At 36.4% G+C, this 9,827-nt stretch overlaps 3 protein-coding genes across 5 annotated transcripts in view; 2 read left to right on the forward strand and 1 right to left on the reverse strand.

The window, feature by feature from the left end:
- On the forward strand, positions 7-3,350 carry LOC104699727 (tubulin gamma-1 chain-like). Of its 3 annotated transcripts, none has more exons than XM_010415072.2 (11): positions 7-181; positions 385-697; positions 902-1,302; positions 1,487-1,540; positions 1,614-1,718; positions 1,816-1,890; positions 1,983-2,027; positions 2,165-2,293; positions 2,412-2,516; positions 2,596-2,697; positions 3,167-3,350. In XM_010415072.2, the coding sequence occupies exons 1-10, from the start codon at positions 53-55 to the stop codon at positions 2,662-2,664; spliced, it is 1,425 nt and encodes a 474-aa protein (XP_010413374.1). In that variant the 5' UTR covers positions 7-52; the 3' UTR covers positions 2,665-2,697; positions 3,167-3,350. The 3 variants fall into 3 exon arrangements, with proteins under 3 accessions (XP_010413374.1, XP_010413373.1, XP_010413372.1); XM_010415071.2 differs by lacking the exon at positions 3,167-3,350 and adding an exon at positions 2,785-3,142; XM_010415070.2 differs by lacking the exon at positions 3,167-3,350 and having other exon boundaries at positions 2,596-3,142.
- LOC104699729 (arabinogalactan peptide 20) lies at positions 4,723-5,530 on the forward strand. Its single transcript, XM_019227228.1, has 2 exons — positions 4,723-4,966; positions 5,154-5,530. Exons 1-2 carry the CDS (start codon positions 4,849-4,851, stop codon positions 5,255-5,257), a joined length of 222 nt encoding a protein of 73 aa, XP_019082773.1. The 5' UTR covers positions 4,723-4,848; the 3' UTR covers positions 5,258-5,530.
- Positions 8,830-9,827, reverse strand: part of LOC104704152 (ethylene-responsive transcription factor CRF6-like) — a gene marked incomplete at its 5' end in the record, with an annotated part of 2,473 nt that continues 1,475 nt past the window's right edge. Inside the window, one exon of the mRNA XM_010420284.1 lies at positions 8,830-9,788. Within this exon, the coding sequence (XP_010418586.1) occupies positions 9,221-9,788 (568 nt within the window). The remainder of the gene's footprint in view (positions 9,789-9,827) is intronic.

The following is a 9,827-nucleotide window of genomic DNA, read 5'->3' on the forward strand; positions in this document are numbered from 1 at the left end:
CCCCCCCCCCCCTCCCTGCAACAACTTTCTTGACTAAGGAACAGAGAGAGAGATGCCGAGGGAGATAATAACGCTTCAGGTTGGACAATGCGGGAACCAGATCGGGATGGAGTTCTGGAAACAGCTTTGCCTTGAGCACGGCATCAGTAAAGATGGTATCCTCGAGGACTTCGCTACTCAGGTCCCTCCCTTCTTCTCCTGAAACCAATGGCTTCTCTTTTCTAATCCTGTACTTGATTTTTAGGTCTTTAACAAGTCTGATTGTTTTCAAAATCGTTTCTAAAATTTCTATGAATCGAGAATTGAACACCATTGTTATCATCAAGTATATGAATTGAGAAAAGCTATTAAGAAGATGACTGATATAAGAGTAGCTTTGTGTAGGGAGGTGATAGAAAAGATGTGTTTTTTTACCAAGCGGATGACCAACACTATATCCCACGAGCTCTACTCATTGATTTGGAGCCTAGAGTCATCAATGGCATTCAGAATGGTGACTATCGTAACCTTTATAATCATGAGAATATCTTCGTTGCCGACCATGGTGGTGGTGCTGGTAACAACTGGGCCAGCGGGTATCACCAAGGGAAGGGTGTTGAAGAGGAAATCATGGACATGATTGATCGAGAAGCTGATGGTAGTGACAGCCTTGAGGGCTTTGTTCTTTGCCACTCTATTGCTGGCGGCACTGGCTCAGGTTTGGCTTTATTCCCTATCTTAATTTAGCTTCCTTCAATTCATCCATGGTCTCTGTTCTGTTCTGTTATACGTTTGCTAATTGATTAGTGATGTTGCGGAATTTGGAATTTTAGCCTTTATGAGTTTAATAACACTCTGATGTTTGTTTCTTCACTGCTTCTTGTGATGTCAATGACTCTTTTCTTCTTCTTTTCATATGAAGGTATGGGCTCTTATTTGTTGGAGACTCTGAATGATCGCTATAGCAAGAAGTTGGTTCAGACATACAGTGTATTTCCCAATCAGATGGAAACGAGTGACGTTGTTGTCCAGCCCTACAACTCACTCTTGACCCTGAAGCGGCTTACGTTAAATGCTGATTGTGTTGTTGTACTTGACAACACTGCCTTGGGAAGAATAGCTGTGGAGCGTCTACATCTGACCAATCCTACCTTTGCTCAAACGAATTCTCTTGTCTCAACTGTGATGTCTGCTAGCACTACAACACTGCGCTATCCTGGATACATGAATAATGACTTGGTTGGCTTGCTTGCATCCTTGATCCCAACACCAAGGTGTCACTTCCTCATGACTGGATATACACCATTGACTGTTGAGCGCCAGGTTAGATATCTCAATGAGTGTAATAGCTTAGACCATCAATCACAAAATAAAATTTTATGTGAAGCTATTGTTCTTTTTGAACATGAATTCTACCTGTTATGTTTGGCATTTACAAAGCCAAAGTGTTCCTGCAATGTTTCATTTTATTGATTTCCTGCTCTCTTAACTGAATTAATATTGGCAGGCAAATGTCATTCGTAAAACTACCGTGCTGGATGTTATGAGAAGACTTCTACAGGTTAGCTGTCTGCTTTTCCTATATATTTTGGAAAGGCGAATCAGATGTTCTTCTGACATTATTGTCTTTGCAGACAAAAAATATCATGGTTTCGTCTTATGCTAGAAACAAAGAAGCTAGTCAGGCAAAATACATATCAATATTGAATATCATTCAAGGAGAAGTTGATCCCACTCAGGTACTTTTACCTAACTGTGACTTAATGAGGGAGGATGAATTGGTTTAATCTTTCTTTTTGATGTGATCGGCTTTGTTGTTTCACTATTTGATACTAGGTGCATGAGAGTTTGCAAAGGATACGAGAAAGAAAGCTTGTTAATTTCATTGACTGGGGACCTGCAAGCATACAGGTTCTAACCGAATTACGTCTGCAGATTTGTTATCGCTTTTGGCTTGACCATGGACTTGCATCACAATTTTTTAAATATCTTACTTGGAACAGGTTGCGCTTTCCAAGAAGTCTCCATATGTTCAAACTGCCCATAGGGTAATCTTATATTCACTCTATATATATATATCATCATGAGAGTTGGTACTCCTTACAAGTGATGTCATAAGCTGCTGGTTCCTGCTTTAGAAGATACAACAAAGACTCTTATTTTGGTGGTGTATTTGATAATTCAGGTCAGTGGTCTTATGTTAGCAAGCCACACTAGTATCAGGCACCTATTCAGCAAATGTTTGAGCCAATATGATAAATTGAGGAAGAAACAAGCTTTTCTCGACAATTACCGAAAGTTTCCCATGTTTGCTGTAAGTTGACTGCTCAAATATTTTGTTTGGCTGATGTTTAGTGCAACTTACACAGCTTTGAGTCTTTGACAGTTAAATGGTGAAATAATCATGAGAATCTACATGTTGGTATGAACAGGACAATGACCTTTCAGAGTTTGATGAATCAAGGGACATAATTGAGAGTTTGGTAGATGAGTACAAGGCCTGTGAGTCACCAGATTACATCAAATGGGGAATGGAGGTATAATTAGCTCTTCCCATCTATAGTTACACTTGTGTACGAACTTGAAATGATAACTGTATCTGCTTCTCTCTCCCAGGACCCTGAACAGCTTATGACTGGTGAAGGCAATGCTTCAGGAGCTGTTGACCCTAAGTTGGCGTTCTGAAACTTTTTGACTATAAATAAATAGAAAACCAGAGTAAGTCATATGATGATGTGTCACTTTTGATTGAGATTTTTCAGGTCATCATAGGTTTTTTACTTTATAATGAATGGGTTTTGGTAGGAGCAGTAGTAAGTGTTTGCACGTAAACATTGAATAGTGGTATGATGTGGATGAGTTGCAATCTATGAGATGAATGTGTGCTTCTGGCCTTCTGGGTATTTTCTAGATGGAGGAGAGCACGTAAAGTTGAGCAGGAATCTAGAATCTTGAATTGGAAATTTTTTTTTTTTTTGTGTGTGTGGGTGTTTTAGCTTTCATTTGATCAACTCATGTCCTTCATGTGTGATGATGCTAGGGTCAAAAGATTCAGAAACTTAGATAGCAAAAAGCATCTTGTGTTGTGTTGTGTTGTGTTGATGAAGGAATGGGTTGAATGGCTTCTGTTTTCTTTGTATATATGGTAATCTAAATCTCATTATTGTGTGTTGTTGATTACTTGAAGGGTTTGGTGCAATCATCTTTATGCCATGTGATCGGTCCACCATCTTTTGACTGTTATACGACGCCGTTCTTGAAGCTAATCAAACTTGACCAACTTAGAAAAACAAATTCTTGGAATCCAATGCAAATTGAATTCTATACTAGATTTTTTTTTGAAAAAATTGTGGACCCACAGAGTTTTTGAGAAAACATGTTACTCCACTAACCTCGTTAAAAAGTAGGGTGATTTAGGCAGCTCTAATGATATTGCTGAGAAGTAAATTAATAAATAATGTTGACAAAACAACCTCGTTTTAAACGGGCACCTTAACCAATCCGACATCCACTGCGTTTGATCTCTGATCTTGCTTGAGATGCATGTGACGATGGACCTAAAACCATGCTGGATTAACAATAATTCGTTTACTAGCCGTTATATATATTTCACTCATATAAGTTTTATTTGCCAAGTAAATTTGAAAAAAAAACGCATTGCATGATTATATATATACTCGTATTCATACTAAAAACCAAAAAAAAAAAAAAAAGGGACACAACTTGGCTTACTAATAGTCTGTAAGGGCAATTTCCACCGAAAAAATCCCAAATAATTTAAATTTGGTCCATTTTGTATAAATAAATTAGTACTAGTATAAAAAGTAAAAGAACTGAAAAGGCGAATCTCATCACATGGTGGCCGATCCCTCTTCACTGCTAAATAGTACTATATAACTACCTAACTATTCCCCATTCCGATGTTTTTTCCTGGTCGCTAACTATATAAAAACATGTTTTCTTAGTAGGCATCATATTCAAAATTTTAGAGAAATATGTGAAGAGTGAAACAGAGTTTAGATAGCGACACTAAAATCTACTACTAAATTCTGTAAGCTTTAGTTAAAAAAAGAATGGCTTGGTTAATTAAATTTTAAGCGTGATGTTATAGACGTATCACGTATGTGTAGCCACACAAAAGAAGAAAAAAAAAAGGACTTAAAATGGGAGATGCACACATGGCTAAACTTAAAACGCCGATACTAGTGTATTCGTATGCCTAAAGCATGATTCCTCTTATTAGACCAAAATTTTGAAAATAATGTAGAAACGAAATCCACATCTGTTTAATAAAAAAAGCTAAAGAACCAGCACATACTCAAACGCGTAATGATTATGTAAAATTTAGGAAAGACTTATTAACCTTGTTGATTACTATCAAAATTTATTTGGAAAGACGTGTTAATGGATAATAATCTTAAGCCATTAGATTAGACACCATCGAATTTTCTAGTACACGAAATTTCGAAACTTTATAAAAAAAATCTAGCGAATAATAAAATAAAAAAACTCCAATTCCAAAAGTTGACGGACTTGAACTTTGAGAAAGAAGAATTTTAAAAGATGATGAAACCTACACAAAGCATCCACGAAGGAAAAAAAGGTCAATTTGGAAAATTCAACCATAGAAAAAAAAAAAGGACACGTGTCGTTTGACATGAACAAATTCTCTAGAGTGGAGAGAACCGGCAACAACCGGTTACAGTATTTTGTCCTATAAAAGCGCGTGATTAGTTCCGTCTCTCTTCTCTCTTCGTGTCTCGTCATCTCTCTCTCTCTCTCTCTAGTTCGCCCGCCGGAGTCCTTCTCTCGCCACTTGATATTTCATTCATTCATTCATTCAGATTCTCTCTCTCTGTCTCTCTTTCGATGGCGTCGTCGAAGAACTCCGTTGTCGTTGTGGCTTTAATCGCTTTCGTTTTCGCCGTCATCTCTCCTTTCGCCGGCGCTCAATCCTTAGCTCCTGCTCCTTCTCCCACAAGCGACGGTAAGCTTTTCCGATCTCTCTCTCTCTCTTTCCAGATCTGAATCTCAAAATTTTAAGATTCCTCCTAATTTTTTGTTTTTTGTTTTTAATATATATATTCACACATTTGCATTCAGAATCTAATTAATAAAAAATAAAAAGAGAATAAATCTAATGAGAGTGATGGGTGCTGTGGTATTGATTTCAGGAACATCGATTGATCAAGGGATAGCGTATTTGCTAATGGTGCTCGCGCTTCTTCTTACTTATCTCATTCATCCTCTTGATGCTTCTTCTTCCTCCTTCTTCTGACTGATCTAATTTATAATGGAGAGACAGTTTCTTTCTGAGCTTCTTCATCTCTTTTACTGTTGTTTTACAGTAAATTAGAGAAATTAGAGATTTGTCTTCTTTTTTAATTTTATTTTTAGATTTACCCTTAAATGATTTTTTTTTATTAATTCCATGTTTCCTATAAAGTTCGTTTATTGTACAAGGAAGGACCCCCTTTTATTTATTTATGTTTATTGTTAATGCTACACATAACGTTCCAATTACAAATGTTCCCACTATTCTTTTTGTTCATGGTTAATGATCCCTGCAGTAATCTTGTTTTTACCAATTTTTCATATTAGTGTTAAAAACTCAACGATATATATAAGTTTCACTACAGTTTAATACGTTACATAGTTCCCATAACATTTTACATGAACCTCTCTATATTTTTAGTTTATCATTAAGTTTTGAACCATATAAAAAGTTCACACCAATTTTAATTTTGATAAGTTTACAATACTTTTTGAGTATCACAACCTAACGCGCCTCTCAGACTGCCACAAGTCTATAATATTAATATGATATGACACCAACTCGCCAAGTACCATCTGCGCGCGTGATTAGTAAAAATGCGTGTCTCATATACGTATCGCTCAAATTTAATCGTTGATAGGCAAACGCATGCCTGTAAATAATGTAACGCTTTTTTTTATAGTAACGCTTTTTTTTATAGAAACGCTTTTTGTTTGTTGCTTTATCTGACACGCCTTTTATTAAACCCACGCGCATGCCTGATACCGCGTTGATTGTGATATGGGCCTCATATGGGCGGAGAGTCAAGTCTTTTCTATTGTTAAAGTGAGCCCATTTATATGCTTTACATTGAGAGCACTTGAAGAATGTGAAGTAGAAATCACACATGTTTTTAAAGGGTTTGAGACCGAACTTTTAAGGGTTTTAACTTTTAAACACCCCCAAAAACGTTTAATTGTGTTTTCTAATGTCGGGTTCCAAACGAAGGTTCTGATGATAGTTATCGTAACTTACTCTGTTTTAAGCCAAGTTTTTTTAAAATTATCTATCTATTTAAGATGGTGTATTTTTTTTTAAACATTTTAGCCATTGTGAGAAGGTTTTCTACTTCAAAAAAGAGTGAAGAAGACCAACCTATCAACATTGTTCATTCTTTATATAGCTAGTCTTTTAATATTGACCCGATTTCAAACATGAATCTAGAGAGAGAGAGAGTGTGTGACACATGAATCTAGGTCAAACATGAATCTAGAGAGAGAGAGAGAGTGAACTACAAACTTTTACCTTTATTGCAATTTATTTGACCTAAAAGAACGAAATAAACAAAAACAAGAGTGGAAATAAACGGTATGAACCTTTTTTGTAAAGGCGTCTTGAGAGGGTTGAAATATCTTACTGGGACCCGAAGCAGATTAGAGTTGTGGCCAGTGGCCAACTTGCTTCACCCTCTCCAATCTCTTGTGGCCCAATATTTGTATTTGACCAATTCGTGTGCACTATATATATGGGCTTAGTAGTAGACCCACTTTTACCTTTATATTATTACCTCGTCTAACATTTGTTCCGGATGATTTACAAACTTTCAAGAGTTTTGATTAGGACTTTCAAATTCTGAATCTGATCTAACCAAACTAGTTCGACGTAAACGGTCCTAATCTGTTTAGGTTTAGAATTGTAAACGATCTCTCTCGGGCAAAATATATCCCCAATATATATTATCCACCCAGTTTGAATTGAAACATAATTGGCTGAAATTTGAAATTTTATTTTCTTGAATCATGTTCCTTTTTTCAAATGGTCGGTCCAAGCTGCAGGCATTAAATGCTCGGATGCTTTACATGTGTGTTGCAAGTGGTTCTGAGAGTATGTGAATCTCTAGGTTTTGTCTTTGTGCATCTTCTTTGGGATTCCACGGCACGCAAGTCTCTACTGGGGTAATTCATGTTCATCGACTCTAACCACATATAAATGAATTTGCCAAAAATAGGTTCATACATTCGATACTAAATTCACTATGGATACTATCATAATACCAACCACAGTACATTTTTTTATTTTATTGATGTGCTTTATTATCTCATCTTCCTCTTTTTGTTGCGGTCAGTACTTTTTACTCAAGAGTAACTCTAACATCATCATTTCTATCATAAGAAAATACACGTCTCTGTTATTTCTCTTTACACCATATGTATAAAGGTATGAGTAAAAAACATGAATGTGAGTAATGTGACCATGAAGCTGCTGAATGAAAGTGGTTTCCAACTCAAGAAGCTAAACTATGGGGTCCAATTTGAACCAAATGCTGCAAAAGATTGAAAAAATATCGAATTGGTCAAAATATTGACCCTGAAAAGACCAAACTATTTGTATTAACTCTTTTAGTATTATTTATTTATTTATTATATTGCGTGAGGAGATATTTGATTTCAAATAATATTTTGCTAATTAGTGGGGGCAAAAGTGTGTTAACTATAGAAAAGAAAATAGAGTGAAAAAGACAAGGAATAAGATCAACGAGATAATATCGTGAGGAGTTTTAAATTTATTTGGAATACTCACGTGTCTAGATAATCCACTTCTTTAAATCATGCCATTTATAGTTTTTGCTTTTTGGAGGGGCCAAATCATGTCACTTCCGCTCTCATGTATACAAATAACCGGCAGTATGAAGATGAGTAATGACCGGTTTTAGTGTAGTAAAGGGGGTGTTAAGAACTTTACCGAAACAAAACTTGGATCTCAATTTCGTTTTGAAGTAGTATGTATTCTTAGTTGGCCTTATACCTCTACTACATACACTTGTAATGGTTCTTATATAATTGACAAAAACGGGCATGAACCATAGATATATAGACAAATGTCCCAACAACTAGATAGACCATGGTACAAAACAGAAAACAGCCATTTAATTAGAAGACAACACACTTCGTCCTTAAAAATTGATGTATACCAAACTCTATTGTCTTTCTATACGTACGTAGACCTCGACCAGTTTTGACAGAATGCAAAGTGTGTTTATTGTATGATTGTATCTTCTTATTCAATATGAAAAAGGGTAGTAGTAGTAGTACTTGGTTATCTTTTATGTTGAATTCGAAAACGTCAAGGATGAGTGGAGACATAATTGGTAGGGTTAATATATAGGATTCAATGGTTTGGTTCTTCACATGAATGGGGTTTGTTTACTTAAGTGGAAGAAAGCAACAGCAGACACGAGAACATGTCTCTCGGTGATACCTTGAATCTTCACTTCACACCACACACCCACTCAAATCGGTCGATAAGGATAAAATCATAAAATCAGATGACATCAGGTAACTTTTGACCATATAAAATACGTAGTTTTTGTTTAATCTTTTGTTTGATTAAGACAATCCATTACTAACATGTTAAAGTACTTTTTTCATCTTTAGTAAATTAATACAAATTCACAAAATATGATTATGACATTTTTTGGGCATTTACAAGATTTTTTTTGGCAATTCTGATAGAATTTTATGTGTTGAAATAATAATTTTTGAAAATGCATCAAAGACTTGTCATTTGTCGTCGCATAACCATAATAGAAGAGATACTCGTACGAATTAATAATATACATTTTTTAAATAAATATTAATATAAGATATAGAAACACATTTATATACTGTTTCCTACCATTGAGACAAATCTGAGAGAGAGAGGAAACCAAATAACGAAGCTGTTGTTATCTTCATAAGCACGACTAAACATTTTACTCTTAAGTCTCTTACCTAAAGATATTTACCCACAAATTAATTAAAAACAAAACTTCCTTTTTTTGTCCTCTTTGGCGCTTCAGTTGATCTGAACTGTCCACGTTATCCAGACAAAAAGGTATCCGACGGTCAAGATGCATCCATGTCATAATCACCCCCAAACAAACAAAAAAATCTCCCAAGAAGTTGAGAAGACACATCGTCTTCCCAAAGTTTCGATCTTTTTTTTTTTTTAATCTCGAGGGTGATGGTCGAAGAAATTATCAACATCCCATAAAGAAGACTCGAAATCTTCTTCGATCAATCTGAAGGAGAAATCTTCAGATTCGTTCCCTTCTTTTTGCCAATACTCTGTGTTTAGCTGTAACAACGGTGATTGGATTTTGAGTTCTTCATAATCGAGAAACAAAAGGTCAGGGGCAATTTTGGAATCCCATAAATAGTCGTCGGCAAGAGATAGATCCGGTAACGGAAACGGATCCGGGAACCACGGTTCTGATTTCACCAGAGCAGTCGGAGATAGCTCGATCGGTTCAATCTCATGCTCTGTTCTGTACTCTGTTTCCTCGTTGGCGTTGAATCTGAGAACAGAGGTCGGAGAATGGAGGGTCTGGCGAGAATCTTTCCCTGAATCGCAAGCGGGAACCGTATCGAGAACGATGAGAGGCGGAGGCGGAGGCGTCGGCGGCGGAGACGGAGGAGGGGTTAGGAAATTGGTCAGTGCGTTATGTCCTCTGAATTGAATCGCGGCTCGATCGTAAGCCACAGCAGCTTCCTCCGCCGTGACAAAAGTCCCTAACCAAACCCTAGTACGGCTCGACGGATCTCTGATCTCCGCC

Source organism: Camelina sativa, chromosome 7 (assembly GCF_000633955.1).
Source record: "Camelina sativa cultivar DH55 chromosome 7, Cs, whole genome shotgun sequence".
Lineage (NCBI taxonomy): Eukaryota > Viridiplantae > Streptophyta > Magnoliopsida > Brassicales > Brassicaceae > Camelina > Camelina sativa.